This window comes from Cuculus canorus, chromosome 5 (genome assembly GCF_017976375.1).
Source record: "Cuculus canorus isolate bCucCan1 chromosome 5, bCucCan1.pri, whole genome shotgun sequence".
In the NCBI taxonomy this organism is placed as follows: Eukaryota; Metazoa; Chordata; class Aves; order Cuculiformes; family Cuculidae; genus Cuculus; species Cuculus canorus.
The window spans coordinates 2,563,951-2,581,518 of record NC_071405.1 but is presented as its reverse complement, the minus strand read 5'-3'; the positions used below and the strand labels follow the sequence as shown (position 1 = coordinate 2,581,518).

The following is a 17,568-nucleotide window of genomic DNA, read 5'->3' as shown; positions in this document are numbered from 1 at the left end:
TTGTTTTGGTTTCTTAGTGAACTTTTGGTCATCACTGATATCTCTGGTACAAATTCGTAGTGGTAAAATGACCTTTTGATAAGCTCTGCACAGAGATCTTCCCTACCCATTCTCTCATAGGCAAGCTAAGGTGTGTTTGCTGCCTGTCGCAGAAATGATATCAAGGAGTTAAGCACAAAACTAAAATCTTATTTTGTAGTGGGAATGAATTGCTGGGATCCTGCAGGGATGTGGATTTGAAAAAAAGCTGGAGAGCTGCCTGGCAGAAAAGGCCCTGGGGGCATTGGTTGACAGCAGCTGAACGCCAGCCAGCAGTGGCCCAGGTGGCCAAGGCCAGCAGCATCCTGGCTTGGATCGGCCATGGAGTGGCCAGCAGGAGCAGGGGAGGGATTGTACCCCTAGGCTCAGTGCTGATGAGGCCACACCTCAAATCCTGGGTTCAGTTTTGGACCCCTCACTCCAAGAAGGACATTGAGGGGCTGGAACATGTCCAGAGAAGGGAACAGAGCTGGGGAAGGGGCTGGAGAACGGGGGTTCTGGGAGCAGCTGAAGGACCTGGACTGGTTAGTCTGGAGAAGAGGGGGCTGAGGGGAGACCTCATCGCTCTCCACAGCTCTCTAAGAGGAGATTGTAGTGAGGTGGGTGTGGTGAGGTGGGTGTTGGTTTCTTCTCCAAAATAAGAAGTGACAGGATGAAAGGAAACGGCCTCAAGTTGCGCCAGGAGAGGTTGGATATCAGGAAAACTTTCTCTCCTGAAAGAGTGGTGAAGCCCTGGCGGAGGCTGCCCAGGGCAGTGGTGGGGTCTCCATTCCTGGAAGCGTTTATAAAATGTGTGGATCATAGAATAGTTTGAGTTGGAAGGGATCTTGAAGGTTGTCTAGTTCCAACCCCTCTGTGATAGGCGTGGACCTCAGGGGTGGCATAACTGCGGCGCTTGGTGGCACGGTTTAGCAGGCGTGATGGTGTTGGGCTGACGGTCAGACTGGATGGTCTTAGAGGTCTTTTGCAACCGTAATGATTCTATGAAAAGTAACTACATGAGATTGTTTACGGAAGGAAAGCGGTGCTTTGATTTTTCGTAGGCATTGGTGTCAGGCCCGGAGCTACCCAAAAATCATAGATATTGGATGCAGATCTGCAAGATGAGTGACTGACACTGCTCTGGCGTGAGCTGACTTGGACAAAGTGTGTTCTTGACGCAGGCACGTGCGTTGTTAACCATTTGGAAGGGGAAATGTTTCTGCATGGCAGTGACCCTGGAAAAGAATGAAGGATGGAAACAGAAGCTTACTGTTGAGTATTGTAGCAAAAGCGCTATTGCTGCCCGTTGACCTATGAAATAGATATTAAAGAGAAGGAATGAGGGAAAACGCTGCATATAGATTTAGTGTGACTTGTACTGGAATGCGATTAACAGTGATTTCGGGCTTTTTAAATGGGCATCAAAATACTGGAAGGACTAGAGGAGAGAGTCACAAAAGTACAGCATTTGAGAAGGTGCTTTACAGTGAAATAGAGCTCACTTTAGGCAAAGTACGATTGATATATAGGTAGGTATACGACTGGAAAATAGCTTACAGAATGACTCTCGAATTGAGCAGAGAGGTGCACAGCAAAAAAAAACGTGCCTGAAAAGCACCAGGAGGTGCTCCGCTGAGGAGAACACCACTTGTTTGTCAGGGAAGCCAACTCTAGAACAAAGCAAAGCAAAAACACCCCCTCCCTGGAGGCGTTCAAGGCCAGTCTGGATGGGGCTTTGAGAAACCTGATCCAGTGGGAAGTGTCGCTGCCCGTGGCAGGAGGTTGAAATTAGATGATCTTTAAGGTCCCTTCCCACCCAAACCATTCTATGCTTCTAAATCACCAGTGCAGGTGTGGAGGTTTTACTCTCTCTGCATGTGTTTTAATCCAATCTGCTTTATCTTGAGAGTTGTACTGAGCCCAGATTTGAACCAAAATATAAGGGTAATCGTGCAAATGGCCCGGATGGTTTCACAGAGGAAGTCAAATGAAATGTTCAAATCTCACTTGGTTTTCATTCGCTGAAAAACTGAAATAGGAGGTGAAGAAGAGATGATTCTTCAAACCTTTTTATGGAGTTAGTAAGCTTGAATTTAATAATTCAGTTAATACGAAGCAAGACCTACTTAATAACTCGGCTGTTTGTTTGATCACCCGACGTGTTGAGATCATCTTTCTGTGCCTATTTGCAAAAGGGATCATTAAATAGAGATAAAGTGAAGTGTTTGTTTGCTCTGCCTATCTCACTGCCAGGCTCGTTGGGTTAGTGTTTCCATTATAAAAGTCCTTCAACTTATTTGGAAGGATAATTAAAAACAAATAGCGCTGGCAAGCTGGAATCTTCCTGCTTTGTCTGTTTTTCTGCATGGGTTCTCTGGAAGGTTTTAACATAAATCTTGTGCTGGGTTCGAGATAAGGAAGCATGGGGAAAATAAAACATGTTTTTCCTGGTTTGGAGGGAATGGAAACACTTGGTACCTGACACACGTGAGTTGGAGAGGAGTAGTGGTTAATATGCTGGTAAAAAATTGTACTTGGTGTAATGTGTGTAATGTTTACAGTCGTAACTACTATAGTGAGGTTTCATGGGTGCCTTGGAGGATCCCTGTACGGATGCTCAGCTCGTGGCTGGAGAACCTCAGAACCAGAGCAGTGTATCTTTATGCTGAGTTGGAAGTGGTCTTCAGAAGGAAGCTGAAAGGGAGGTTGATATCAGCAGCTTGTACATTTGTTATGCCGGTATTTGCCTTCCAGGGGAGAAGGTTTAAGTCTCCACAAAGCAAAAAAGATGGAAACCAGTGGACTACACAGTAAAAGGAGCTGTGTACGAGTGTACGAACTCCAATCCAGCACTGTGTGCTGCACTGAGAGAACTTAGTACAGGATCATAGAAGGGTTTGGGTTGGAAGGGACCTTAAAGCCCATCCAGTTTCACCCCCTGCCATGGGCAGGGACACCTCCCACTGGATCAGGGGCTCCAAGCCCCATCCAACCTGGCCTGGAACCCCTCCAGGGATGGGGCAGCCACCACTGCTCTGGGCACCCTGGGCCAGGGCCTCCCCACCCTCACAGCAAAACATTTCTTCCTAAGGTCTCATCTCAATCTCCTCTCTTTCAGCTGAAAAATGTTCCCCCTTATCCTATCCCTGTTGTCCCTGATCCAGAGCCCCTCCCTGGCTTTCCTGGAGCCCCTTTCCATACTGGAAGCCACTCTAGGTTCTCCTTGAGCCTTCTCTTCTCCAGGCTGAACACCCCCAACTCTCTCAGCCTGTCAGTGGCAGGCTGTGGGCATCAAGTTAACGTCTCCATACTTCAGTGACTTTTGCAACACTGCCAGTGAAAAATACTTCTTTTTTTTTTTAATTGATCTGTTGGGGAAGGTAGCTCATGCTGTTTGTTTCGATGTTGTGTTCGAAACGCAAACCCAAAACCTCAAAATACTGATGGTAGCCTGAGTGGAAAAAACTGAACACACTTCTAAAATGCAGTAAAAAGCTAAAAAAGCCAGCGCAGAATAACTGTGTTGGTCTGGTTCCCCAGGAGATTTGCGTGCAGGATTACATTTTAAGCGGTAGCTGCAGCTCTGCTCCCTGTGGACCGGAGAACTGGTGGAGTGGTGGCAGCATCCCTCCACTCCCGCTCACTGCCGCTGGATGCAGCTGGAGCCACTCCAGGGGTTTGTGTTCATCCTCTCTTGGCTGGTATGGCAAAGAGAAGGTGTAACGAGGCCAAATGCCGGGTCCTGCACTTGGGGCACAACAACCCCATGCAGTGCTGCAGACTGGGGGAAGAGTGCCTGGAGAGCTGCACGGAGGAGAAGGACCTGGGGGTAATGGTTGACAGTGACTGAACATGAGCCAGCAGTGGCCCAGGTGGCCAAGAAGGCCAATGGCATCTTGGCTTGGATCAGAAATGGGGTCACCAGCAGGGCCAGGGAGGTGATTCTCCCTCTGGACTCGGCACTGGTGAGACCGCACCTCGAATACTGTGTTCAGTTCTGGGCCCCTCACCACAAGAAGGATGTTGAGGCTCTGGAGTGTGTCCAGAGAAGAGCAACGAAGCTGGTGAGGGGTTGGAGAACGTCTGACGAGGAGCGGCTGAGAGAGCTGGGGGTGTTTAGCCTGGAGAAGAGGAGGCTGAGGGGAGACCTTATTGCTCTCTACAACTACCTGAGAGGAGGTTGTGGAGAGGAGAGAGCTGGGCTCTGCTCCCAAGGGACAGGGGACAGGACAAGAGGGAATGGCCTGAAGCTCCGTCAGGGGAGGTTCAGGTTGGATATCAGAAAAAAAATTCTTCACAGAAAGAGTCATTGGGCACTGGAACAGCTGCCCAGGGAGGGGGTCGAGTCGCCTTCCCTGGAGGTGTTCAAGGAACGGGTGGATGAAGTGCTGAGGGACATGGTTTAGGGAGTGTTAGGAATGGTTGGACTCGATGATCCAATGGGTCCTTTCCAACCTGGTGATTCTGTGATTCTGTGTATGTGTTCCTGTCCTCGTCTTTCATTTGGATGCTGTAAAATCAGACCCCCCCTGTTGTGTTCTTGCAGGTAGTGGGTACGTGTCCGGGAGAACACAAACCCCAGGCAGTAAACTGGACTCAGATTTTACTTACAAAAACCAGCCTGGTCAGTTAGAGAGTGTCTCCTCATTTCTCTTCAGCTGCTGAAGAGCCAGACCTTCCCTCCTCCCAGCTACAATCTGATGGGAACAGACAGTGTGATTAGAAGTTGATGAGGGGAGCTGAGAGCCAAACAATATGAAAAGAGAGCATTCTCTGCCTCTCTTCCCCACAAAGAGTTTAATTGCAGCTTCCTCACGAGTAAGGTAGGAAATCCCCCGGACCTTCTGCTAATAGAAAACATCAGACTTGACCTGAATGTTCAAATGAGCCTTTGTGGTGGTTGGTGCTCCCAGATTCTGAGGAGCATTTCTGCACTGAGGTGAAAAGGCGTATGTGCTTATGCTGGGCACCGTGCCACCAGCACTGGATAACCCAGTGATTCATGCGTGATTCAGCCCCAGGAATCTGCAGAGGCTTGGGAACAGTCTGACAGCCTTCGGAGCAGGTGATCTACGGGCAGTCGGAAATTATTCCTGCAGAGATTTGTTAGGATTTGTCAGATTTGTCAGGTTTTTGTCCTGTCCTGCTGCAGCTGATGTTACAGAACCTCAGCCAGCTGCCACATCCAGGGCTATGATTTTTGCACCCAAAACCCTTGCTGTAGTAGGCACTGCTGTGTCCCAGGCAGAGATGCTTCCCCAGGACCCGAGGGATGGCAGGAAGATGTGCCAGGGGACGGTTAGGTTGGATGTCAGGAGAAGGTTCTTCCCCCAGAGGGTGGTGGAGCATTAGAACAGCTCCCAGGGAAGCAGTCACAGCCTGACAATATTCCAAGTGTTTGGACAACACTCTCAGCCTCACGGTGTGAATGTTGGGGTGTCCTGTGCAGGGACAGGGGTTGGACATGATGAGCCTTGTGGGTTCCTCCCAACTCAGGACATTCTGTGATCCTATGAGCTTTACCACATGGCCGGAAAAGCACACAGAACCTTCTGACTGACCATCCTCTGTGAAATGTGGGCAGACTGCAAGCAAGATCTTCTCCTGGTTCCCTCTGCTTCAGTAAAACAAAGTTTAAAGTAGTGATAGTGAGATGGGGGAATGCAGAGAAAACGTTGTGTGCGTTTAAAATTTGGAAGTGAAAAAGGTTTGTGGTTTACTGAGTTATTTGTTTTGCAAAACTGATCTTTTCTTGAGAAGTTCCACTTGATTGTCAGCTTATTAAAGGATTTAACATACCAGCTGTAACAGAACTGTCCTGCGTCTTTCATGTATGTATGTAATGCTCTGTTTTTATTTAGGAACAAGCCTTTGATCCGTATGAAACCTTGTCCCAGGATATTCTCTCTCCACAGTTTCATGAGAATTTTAATAACTTAATGGCAAAACCTGCTGTTGCTCTCCACTTCCAGGTGAGTGCAGATGAGCGATGCTGCATCGCTTCGATTCTTGTTTTTTTAAAGGTTTGTTTCTTTACTTCCTACTGGGAAAGAAATCCTCTGGATTCTGACCTTTATGCGGTGTGAGATATTTGGACTCAGCCTCTTCCTAGTGAGGGTTCTGACCCACCCAAGAGCCTTTCGCAGTGGTTTTTGTCCTCACCTCAGACTTTTCCTGGAGAACAAAGGGTGACTTCTCATGCCTGCCACTTCTATTTTGCCACTTAATGCCAAACACAGGCACCCAGGCACAACAGTTTCATTTTATTCCTTACATATCCCAGACCGCCTTGTTTGGCATTCAGGCTGGGGCTGGCGTGTTTTATTGAATTATTTCTTTAACGGGACTATCCAGCAGGGTTATCTGTGATATTTTTTTATTGTTATTATTTTTCCCTCCCTCCCACCAATGTGGTTGATCTGTTAAAGAGCCCAGAAGACTGAGTTTGTGTTGAGAAACATCCTCGGAGCAGCTACAGAGCAAATGTTAAGGTAGTGGTGCTCCCAGCATAACCCAGTAAAGCAGAGATTAGTTTGTGTGTTTGACTGGGCTCTGGATCTCTGCAAACTGAGCTGTTCCTGCAGGGTCATCGCTTCCTCCTCAGCTCTGAGCGCTTGGTAAGCTGGAGCATCTCATAAATATTCCTCGGTGAACGTAGTAAGGCTCTTTTCCCACCTCCCTAGTAAACGTGAAGCCCAAAGCCACGTTCCAGATGAAATTGGTCACGGAGTCATTGGACAGGGAATCTGGCCTCCCTTCTGACTCTCCTCGCTGTAGGAAGGTCTGGGCTTTCCTAGGGATGTTCCTCCACACTTTTTCTCCAGGCTGGGGAGGGAAGAGGGAGGTCTGGGCTCTGAGCCCTGGATGGACACGAGCTGTCTTTGGGACTGCAGAGATGCAGCCAGAAGTCTTAAACGCTTCCAAAAGGAGATCAAGTTCAGATCCTGTACAATAGTTACCTTGGTGTGGAAGATGACAGGGATTTCACCACCCTTTGGAAAACCTCTCCTTGTCATATTGATTTGTTCTGTTAGTTAACACCTGGGAATGGGAGAGGATTTCTAATTCAGGTTTGAAGTCATAAACTGGTGATGTTGAGGGAGAGCAGATACCGGTATTAATTTGTGCAGTGCTTTGATGAGACCCTCATATTGGTGTGGCCTTTTGGGTGTGAACTGGAGCGCAGCGTGGGTAATGATAGGAGAGGACATTACAGGAAGGCTGGGGACAAGTTTGTCAGGTGGTAGATGAGTCCTGACTGGTATTTAACGTACGGTGTTGTCTTTAAATTCTGCTCTAATCTGTAAAACATGTAATGTATCAAAATACACTCAAACGTTTTCTGCATCCTGGGTTATGGCATTGACTGGAGATGAAGGCGTTGAAGCTTAGCGGAGGCAGGGCGTTATTTTTAGGTGTTGTCACATGGAACTAACGCTGTTAATTGAGTTCTGCGGACAGTGACGAAACACAAAGTTGCTGGGGATCGCGATGTGAGGCGCACTGGTGAGACCGCACCTCGATTACTGTGTTCAGTTCTGGGCCCCTCACCACAAGAAGGATGTTGAGGCTCTGGAGTGTGTCCAGAGAAGAGCAACAAAGCTGGTGAGGGGCTGGAGAACGTCTGACGAGGAGCGGCTGAGAGAGCTGGGGTTGTTTAGCCTGGAGAAGAGGAGGCTGAGGGGAGACCTTATTGCTCTCTACAACTACCTGAAAGGAGGTTGTGGAGAGGAGGGAGCTGGGCTCTTCTCCCAAGTGACAGGGGACAGGACAAGAGGGAATGGCCTGAAGCTCCACCAGGGGAGGTTCAGGTTGGATATCAGAAAAAAATTCTTCTCAGTAAGAGTCATTGGGCACTGGAACAGCTGCCCAGGGAGGGGGTCGAGTCGCCTTCCCTGGAGGTGTTTAAGGAACGGGTGGATGAAGTGCTGAGGGACATGGTTTAAGGGAGTGATAGGAATGGTTGGACTCAATGATCCAATGGGTCCTTTCCAACCTTGTGATTCTGTGATTCTGTGAAAGGATGCTTATAAATGGCTGGAGAGTAACGTGGACGTCCAGTTCAGTCCTGTTTTGAGTATTTCAGTGTGAGTAATCCTGTTTGTTTTTCCTTTTCAGTCTACTGCGGAAGGGTTCAAAGAAGCTGTCCAGTATGTCCTCCCACGACTCATGCTCATCCCGGTTTATCACTGTTTGCACTACTTCGAGTTACTCCAGGTAAATGAAGCTGCACTCTTGTTTCCTGCTAGAAACATTTCTTCAGGTAGAGAATTTGAGCTTTTAAATAGGGGATTGGCTTTTCCTTCCTGCTGCTGGAAATTAAAAGCTGTGAAACCATTAATTGGACAAAGGTTAGTTTATGTCTGAAAGGTAAAATCATGTAAAAAAATCTTGGAAAGCATCTGTTGCTCTAATATGAGCATTTCAAGTAACTACATTTTATGTATTTATTAAATATATAGTATATATTTATTGACCAACGTAGTGGCTTTCTGTGAGGGGTAGAACCAAGGGCAGGGATAAGGAAATGTTAGAATAGGTCCAGAGGAGGCCATGGAGATGATCCGAGAGCCGGAGCACCTCTGCTGTGAGGACAGGCTGAGAGAGTTGGGGTGGTTCAGCCTGGAGAAGAGAAGGCTCCAGGGAGACCTTAGAGCAGCTTCCAGTACTGAAAGCTGGGGAGGGGCTTTTTCCAGGGGCCTGGAGTGACAGAACAAGGGGAAATGGCTTTAGAGATTGGAAGATGGAAGATTTAATTGAGACATGAGGAAGAAATTCTTCATGATGAGGGTGAGGAGCCCCAGGCCCAGGTTGCCCAGAGCAGTGGTGGCTGCCCCATCCCTGGAGGGGTTCCAGGCCAGGTTGGATGGGGCTTGGAGCCCCTGATCCAGTGGGAGGTGTCCCTGCCCATGGCAGGGGATGGAACTGGATGGGCTTCCAACACAAACCATTCTATAATTAAACAAACACTTATTGCATTTGGGTTCTAATACAGTTTAAAATGTAATATGCAGATCTGCTTTCTTCTTTCCTTGAGTTGTGAATTTTTTGTCTGTTGAGAAACAGCCAAGCCTAATTCAGGTCAGTATTCTCTGTCTTGGGTCGTGCTCCAGCTCAGCTGATCTCATTTTAGGGACCAGGGAGGCACTTGCTTGCAGAGGGATCAGAATAATCCATGCTTAATGTTCAACCATTCGTCCCAATTCCTAAATGGAAGAGATAGAGCAAGAAATTCCATTTTTCAGAGCGTACCTCACTTTTGGCTTATTGGGGAGGAGTGAAAATAAGCAAAATAAATTATTTTCTTATTTTCTGTCTTCTAAGAAATGGCATTGATGAAGTGTCCGGCTTTATGGAATTCTGATTCAGATGATTAAAAGTTATTCCTGTAGGACGTATTTCAGGGGCCTTACCATACGAGTTATTTAGGTTGGCTTCTAGTCTATATTTCTGAGCAATTCTGCCGATTGAGGCATTGCTTATTTTAGCCTCTCTTGGTTTGACCACGGATCACTTACCCGTATTTTATCCTGATGTGCACTAGCAAGGTGCTTCCCATCAGGAGATATTTCCCTCGGGTATAACAGCTAAAAGCCAAAAAGTAACCGAGCGTGTCTCGTTTTGCTTACAAGCAAATGTTTTTGCTGTGAGTTATGAGAAGAGAGGCCAGAAGTCAGCAGAAATTTAACAGCCGAGATCTATAATAATCCTTCTTGAGTAAGGAAAAATGACGTTACTGTAGAAAATTCAATATCTTGAAAAATACTGAGATCGGAGCTTTTTTTGAGTAGCTGAGGATAATGTAAAAACAGTTCCTGTTTGCCCCGTTGTGTTGGGAAAGTTTGTAATGCTCAGAAGGGTAAGTGAATTATTAACTAACCAGGATATTCGGAAATGAATCAGGTGAAATATCCTGTGGCTATTGACCTGGACAGACTGGAGAAGTGCGGCTGTGTGAACCTCCTGCGGTTCAACAAAGCCAAGTGCAAGGTCCTGTACGTGGATTGAGGCAATCCAGGGTTTCAGTACAGGCTGGGGGACAACGGGATTGAGAGCAGCCCTGCGGAGTAGGACTTGGGGTGCTGGGGGTGAGAAGCTCAATGTGATACGTCAGTGTGTGCTCAGAGCCCAGAAACCAACCGTGTCCTGGGCTGTATCCAAAGCAGTGTGGCCAGCAGGGAGGGAGGGGATTCTGCCCCTCTGCTCTGCTCTGGTGAGACCCCACCTGGAGTCCTGTGTCCATTTCTGGAATCCCCAATGTAAGAAGGACATGGATCTGTTGGAATGGGTCCAGAGGAAGCCACAGAGATGATCCGAGGCTGGAGCACCTCTGCTGTGAGGCCAGGCTGAGAGTTGGGGCTGATTGATTATCAGAGTATTCAGATTAACAACTCTGTGCTTGACACTTCCAAGCATGAACACCTTAAGCTTAGCGTTCCATCAGATGTTCACGCTCTAGGTATGTTTTCATAAATGCCTTTGTGGATACCGGCGTTCCAGGAAACTTTATTCATGGCATGCAGTGCAAAAGACTGGAGGGGTCATGTAATCCATCCAAATCCCAGGCAAGGTGTCAGTTAGATGCATCGTTAAAGTCCTGAAGGTCTAGAGGTCTGTACCCATCTGTGTCCCAGTCCAAGGTTTTCCTCATCTGACTACAGAGTGTACGTTCCTTCTTCTGGGACTTGCCGGCAGAAGGTTATCGCTTATTCTTGCAGGTGACTCACTGTGTTGTTACCAAGCAATGTGAACCTTATGAAATTCTACCTTTGGATCTTTTCCACTGTCACTTCATCATTGATGGACAGCGAAAGCCTGGTCAGAACTCTACTGGATCACCACGATATAATTCTTTTAAGTGGACAGTGTTCTTAATTACCATTTTCGGACAGTTTTCTGTACAATAGAATCACAGAATCACAGAATCACAGAATCACAGAATCACACAAGGTTGGAAAGGACCCATTGGATCATCGAGTCCAACCGTTCCTAACACTCCCTAAACCATGTCCCTAAGTACTTCATCCACCCGTTCCTTAAACACCTCCAGGGAAGGCGACTCGACCACCTCCCTGGGCAGCTGTTCCAGTACCCAATGACTCTTACTGTGAAGAATTTTTTTCTGATATCCAACCTGAACCTCCCCTGACGGAGCTTCAGGCCATTCCCTCTAGTCCTGTCCCCTGTCACTTGGGAGAAGAGCCCAGCTCCCTCCTCTCCACAACCTCCTTTCAGGTAGTTGTAGAGAGTAATAAGGTCTCCCCTCAGCCTCCTCTTCTCAAGGCTAAACAACCCCAGCTCTCTCAGCCGCTCCTCGTCAGACGTTCTCCAGCCCCCTCACCAGCTTTGTTGCTCTTCTCTGGACACGCTCCAGAGCCTCAACATCCTTCTTGTGGTGAGGGGCCCAGAACTGAACACAGTATTCGAGGTGCGGTCTCACCAGTGCCGAGTACAGAGGGAGAATAACCTCCCTGGACCTGCTGGTGACCCCATTTCTGATACAAGCCAAGATGCCATTGGCCTTCTTGGCCACCTGGGCACACTGCTGGCTCATGTTCAGTCGGCTGTCAACCAGCACCCCCAGGTCCTTCTCTTCTGTGCAGCTCTCCAGCCATTCTTCCCCCAGTCTGTAGCGCTGCATAGGGTTGTTGTGCCCCAAGTGCAGGACCCGGCATTTGGTCTTGTTAAACCTCATCCCATTGGTCTCAGCCCAGCAGTCCAGCCTGTTCAGATCCCTTTGCAGAGCCTCCCTACCCTCCAGCAGGTCGACACTTCCTCCCAGCTTAGTGTCATCTGCAAACTTGCTGAGGGTGCACTCAATGCCTTCATCCAGGTCATTGATAAAGACATTGAACAGAGCTGGACCCAGTACTGAGCCCTGAGGAACTCCACTTGTAACTGGCCTCCAGCTGGAGTTAACTCCATTGACCACCACTCTCTGGGCCCGGCCATCCAACCAGTTTTCAACCCAGGAGAGTGTGCGCCTGTCCAGGCCAGAGGCTGACAGTTTCTGAAGCAGAATGCTGTGAGAAATAAATTGAATATATCTGGCCCAATAAATTGAATATATCTGGCCCAAGCAGGGCCCCCTTTTCTCTTTTCTAGACGTTTGTGTGTTTTCTCTGCCTGGTGAGCATTTGCTCGCTTTTGCATCTGCTGTTTAATCAGAAAGATAGTTTACAGCTGGCATTTGGCAAAGCAGATATTAGTCTGGTGATTACAGAGAATGATACACGCTTCAGGTGATCTCCCTGATCTTCAGGAATCTGTCCATTAAGCTGTAGAAATGGATTTGATTACTTCCAAACCTGTATATATATATATTTTTTTTTTCCTTTTTAATACCAAAAAAACCACAGCGTGCCATTTGGTGTCCGTTAACTGCCAATCCCGGTGCTCTTTGGAAAGGGTGTGCATGAAATTCTGCTCAGGACATGTGAAGATAAAGAGAATTTTGTTGGACTCGACCGCTTTTCCCACCTTTAGGATTTTGTACTTGACATCTTGTACTGGAACAGACTGCCCAGGGAGGGGGTCGAGTCGCCTTCCCTGGAGGTGTTTAAGGAACGGGTGGATGAAGTGCTGAGGGACATGGTTTAGGGAGTGTTAGGAATGGTTGGACTCAATGATCCAGTGGGTCCTTTCCAGCCTGGGGATTCTGTGATTCTGTGATCTTCTCACACCATCTTAATGTTCTTTGCCTTTCTGTGGTTGATAGTAAGGAAGAGAAGGATTTCCATGGAGGGAGACACCTTATTTTTCCCTTCCCCGCACTGTTCTTCAGCTCATAAACTTGTCTAATCCACGAGGTAGGAGTTTTTTGGCTATGTGAAAAATAAAAAATTGAGTACTGCGGCCACTCTCTCTTTGTGTAATTTAATCTGCTTCAAATCCTGTTCTCCCAATTCCTTTTAGAGGAAGCTACATATCCTTGCTGAGGGACATAGTGGGGAAAGGAAAAGGCAGCTTCTGCCAGGCTGAGTGAGTGTAAGTAAGATTTCTCTTCGAGTATTATAGAATCATAGAATAGTTTGGGTTCGAAGGGGCCTTAAAGGTCATCTGGTTCCAACCTCCAAGTATGTGGGCAATGCAGCATTTGTCCACAACGGTGTGGCTGGGGAAGGGGCTGGAGAACAAACCTTGTGAGGGATGGCTGAGGGACCTGGGGCTGTTCAGCCTGGAGAAAAGGAGCCTGAGGGAAGACCTCATCACTGTCTATAACTGCTTGAAAGGAGGTTGTAGAGAGGTGGGTGTTGGTCTTTTCTCCCAAGTAAGAGGTAGGATGAGAGGAAATGACTCTATGTTGCACTATGAGAGGTTCAGATTGGATATCAGGAAAAACTTCTTCATGGAAAGCGTTCTCAGGCCCTGGCAGAGGCTGCGGAGGTGGTGGAGTCCCCATCCCTGGGGGGGTTTAAACGATGGGCAGATGAGGTGCTGAGGGATCTGGTTTAGTAGTGGACAGGTACAGTTGGACTTGATGATCTCAAAGGTCTTTTCCAACCAAACAATTCTGTGATTTTATAGTCTCATTCTGCCCAGCAATAGATTTGCTTTATTTTTTTTTTTTTAAACTAACACAATCTTGAATATGAAAGAGGTTAAAAGGAAAACTCTCTCTTACTTGTATCCACAGTACTTTAGGAGCGATCACCTTAAAGAACCAAAACAAGGAACTCGGTGAATAGGCTTTGCTCTGAGCTTAGTGCTACCAAATGTATGGAGGTGATAGGAAAACTGGTTGGATTTCCTAATTCAGGGAGGTTTTGCCTGGTGGTAGAGACAGATCCTGTCTTTATAAAAAGGAAATATACTGTCATTGGGTTTATATTTTGCCATTAGTAGCAAATACTGAATTTCATACTTTTTTATTGTGTTGGTTTGCACCAGGCAAAATGGACATTTCCACTTGAAATGGGTTAATCTGCTGAAGGTGACAGAGTTTGGAATGGTGAGAAGCAAAGAGAGAATTTCGGTCATACTGCCTTTTAAATTTGCTCTGAAGTGTTGAGATTCATAGAATCACTAGGCTGGAAAAGACCTCTTGGATCATTGAGTCCAACCATTCCTATCTGCCACTAAACCGTGTCCCCAAGCACCTTGTCTACCTGTCTTTTAAATACCTCCAGGGATGGCGAATGGTTTGGGTTGGAAGGGACCTCAAAGCCCATCCAGTTCCACCCTCTCCCATGGGCAGGGACACCTCCCACTGGATCAGGGGCTCCAAGCCCAATCCAACCTGGCCTGGAACACCTCCAGGGATGGGGCAGCCACCACTGCTCTGGGCAACCTGGGCCAGGGCCTCCCCACCCTCACAGGGAACATTACACAGTTATATAAACCAGCTTTTAATTCTTGGCTAACTATTCCAAACTATTTAATAAAGTCAGTTGTGAAACAGGACAATGTCGAAAAGAGAAGAGGAAAAGCAGTATCTGATGGTCAGCATTGGCTCTTGGTGGATGGGTAAAGGATTCTCTTTCTAAACTCGGTCCTGCTCTCTCATGTTGAGAATCTTATGCCTTTTCCTGACTATCCAGCAGAAGTTTTCTCAGGATGTGCATAGTTTTGAGCATGCTTCTCGTAATAAAATACCATTCTCGTTGACTTGAAAGTCCCTGACTTCATCCGATCCGGCAGATATTTTGGTGTAAGAATGTTTCTCAGTCTTCCTACCCTTCTGTAAATTAGACAAATCTGAAAGAAACGTGTTTGTTATGTCCCAGCAATTGCAGGAGTGCAGCGAGGATGAAGAGGATCGGGAGTGCTTGAAACAGGCCATCACTGCTCTCCTGAACCTGCGGTGCAGCATGGAGCGCATCTACAGCAAACACTCCCCGAGACGGCGGCCTGGGTAATGATCTGCAGAACCGCCCTGCTTCCCCACGGCTGGCAGAGAGAAATAACGCGGAAGGAATTGTAGTATTGTTCTTGTTAGATAATGTCTATGCTTCCTCCTCAAGGCATGTCTTTATGCCAGATTTCATTGCAAATGGAGTACCCGCCCAAAACCTTCATGGTCCACTTCAGTGAGTAGTGTCAATGTCCTGGGCTGCATCCGAAGCAGCGTGGCCAGCAGGGAGGGAGGTGATTCTGCCTCTCTGCTCCTCTCTTATGAGATGTCATCTGAAGTATTGTGTCCAGTTAAGGAATCCTCCACATAAGAAGGAGATGGAGCTGTTGGAACGGGTCCAGAGGAGGCTACAAGGGTGATCCAAGGGCTGGAGCACCTCCTGTACGAGGACAGGCTGAGAGAGTTGGGGTTGTTCAGCCTGGAGAAGAGAAGGCTCCAAGGAGACCTTATAGCGAACTTCCAGGACCTGAAGGGGCTCCAGGAAAGCTGGAGAGGGGCTGATCACAAAGGCTTGGAGTGATAGGATGAGGGGCAATGGGTATAAACTGGAGAGGGGCAGATTTAGACTCGACATAAGGAGGAATTTCTTCGCCACAAGAGTGGTGAGGCCCTGGAACAGGTTGCCAAGGGAAGTGGTGGCTGTCCCATCCCTGGAGGGGTTCAAGGCCAGGTTGGATGGGGCTTGGGCAACTTGATGTAGTGGGAGGTGTCCCTGCCCATGGCAGGGGGGTTGGAATCAGATGATCTTTAAGGTCCCTTCCAATCCAAACTGTTCTATGATTCAATGAATATCTTACTCTTTCCCTAGCCAAAACAGTATATGTGGTTTATTTGGAACAGGAAACTAGGTCAGGGCAAAGAAATAATGAGATAAACAACAAATTTAATTGCTTTTCTTTTGGTCTCTTGGGATGGCAGATGTGGAATGTGCCCATAGTGACTTTTTCTTTCATTTATTCAAGAGAGCCAGTCTGTCACTTCTACAACCGGCAAATACGAAGCAAGCACTTGGCCATTAAGAAGATGAATGAAATCCAGAAAAATATTGATGGCTGGGAAGGCAAAGATATTGGGCAGTGCTGCAATGAGTTCATAATGGAAGGTGCCCTGACAAAAGTAGGAGCCAAACACGAGCGCCACATCTTTCTCTTTGACGGTTTGATGATCAGCTGTAAAACTAATCATGGTCAGTCACGGCTTCCTGGGTACAGCAACGCAGAGTACAGACTGAAGGAAAAAATCATCATGAGGAAAATACAGGTTATTGATAAAGATGACACATCGGAATACAAACATGCCTTTGAACTGGTGTCTAAAGATGAAAACAGTATCATGTTTGCTGCCAAGTCCGCTGAAGAGAAGAGCAACTGGATGGCCGCTCTGATTTCCCTCCAGTATCGCAGTATGCTGGATAGGATGCTCGATTCCGTGTTGCTGAAAGAGGAAAACGAGCAGCCCCTGAGGCTGCCCAGCCCAAGCGTGTATCGGTTTGTAGTGGAAGACTCCGAGGAGAACATTGTTTTTGAGGACAACTTGCAAAGCAGGAATGGAATTCCTATCATCAAAGGAGGAACGGTTGTGAAGTTAATCGAGAGGTTAACGTACCACATGTATGCAGGTACCCCGAACATTTATTTTATATGTGGTTTTTCAGATTGTGATGTATGGGTGATGAAATTCATAGCAAGGTTTGGGTTGGAAGGGACCTCAAAGCCCATCCAGTCCCATCCTCTGCCACGAGCAGGGACACCTCCCAGTGGATCAGGGGCTCCAAACCCCATCCAACCTGGCCTTGAACCCCTCCAGGGTTGGGGCAGCCACCACTGCTCTGGGCACCCTGGGTCAGGGCCTCTCCACCCTCAGCGTGAAGAATTTGTTCCTAATGTCTAATCTAAATTTTCCCCCTTCATCTTTTGTTTGGTTGGGGTTTTCTTGTGTATAGTTAAAAGTAAAGCGGGATTTGCAGGGGGGAAAAAACCTAATATCAGTTACTAAATCAACTGGCTTTGCTGGCAAAGCTACATGAAAATTGTGGCTATGCAAGCTCAACACACCACAAAGAAAAGCGGTCGAGGAGCCACTGGTGAATTTCCTGAGCCTGTCACAGCTAAATCAGTGGTGCCATTACCAGCTGTGGGACTGTGAAGGAGGAAAAGGTTGGAGGTAGTTATTATACTCACCCTGCTGCTTTGTGAAGTCCCTCAGCAGGAAAGGATGCAAATTGCAATCAGCATTCTGCAGCCTTCCCTGCGAAATGCTATCTGAAAGCCGCAGAAATAAAACCTTGAAATAGTTACATGGAGTGCAAACGTTGAAACCTTTAGACCTTGGATTGGAGGTAAAAAGAGAGTTGGGGTTGTTCAGCCTGGAGAAGAGAAGGCTGTGGGGAGACCTTAGGGCGGCTTCCAGTGCTGAAAGGGGCTCCAGGAAAGCTGGGGAGGAACTTTTTCCAGGGGCCTGGAGCGATAGGACAAGGGGGAATGGCTATAAATTGGAAGGGGGGAGATTTAGCTGAGACATTGGGAAGAGATTCTTCATGCTGAGGGTGGGGAGGCCCTGGCCCAGGTTGCCCAGAGCAGTGGTGGCTGCCCCATCCCTGGAGATGTTCCAGGCCAGGTTGGATGGGGCTTGGAGCCCCTGATCCAGTGGGAGGTGTCCCTGCCCATGGCAGGGGTGGAACTGGATGGGCTTTG

The 17,568-nt window shown here is 47.7% G+C and overlaps 1 protein-coding gene across 1 annotated transcript in view; it reads left to right on the top strand.

Annotated features, from left to right (window-relative positions):
- Positions 1-17,568, top strand: part of SOS2 (SOS Ras/Rho guanine nucleotide exchange factor 2) — a 65,174-nt gene that overhangs the window by 27,560 nt on the left and 20,046 nt on the right. The window contains exons 7-10 of the mRNA XM_054067168.1: positions 5,883-5,993; positions 8,140-8,238; positions 14,748-14,875; positions 15,838-16,493. Of these exons, the coding sequence (XP_053923143.1) occupies positions 5,883-5,993; positions 8,140-8,238; positions 14,748-14,875; positions 15,838-16,493 (994 nt within the window). The remainder of the gene's footprint in view (positions 1-5,882; positions 5,994-8,139; positions 8,239-14,747; positions 14,876-15,837; positions 16,494-17,568) is intronic.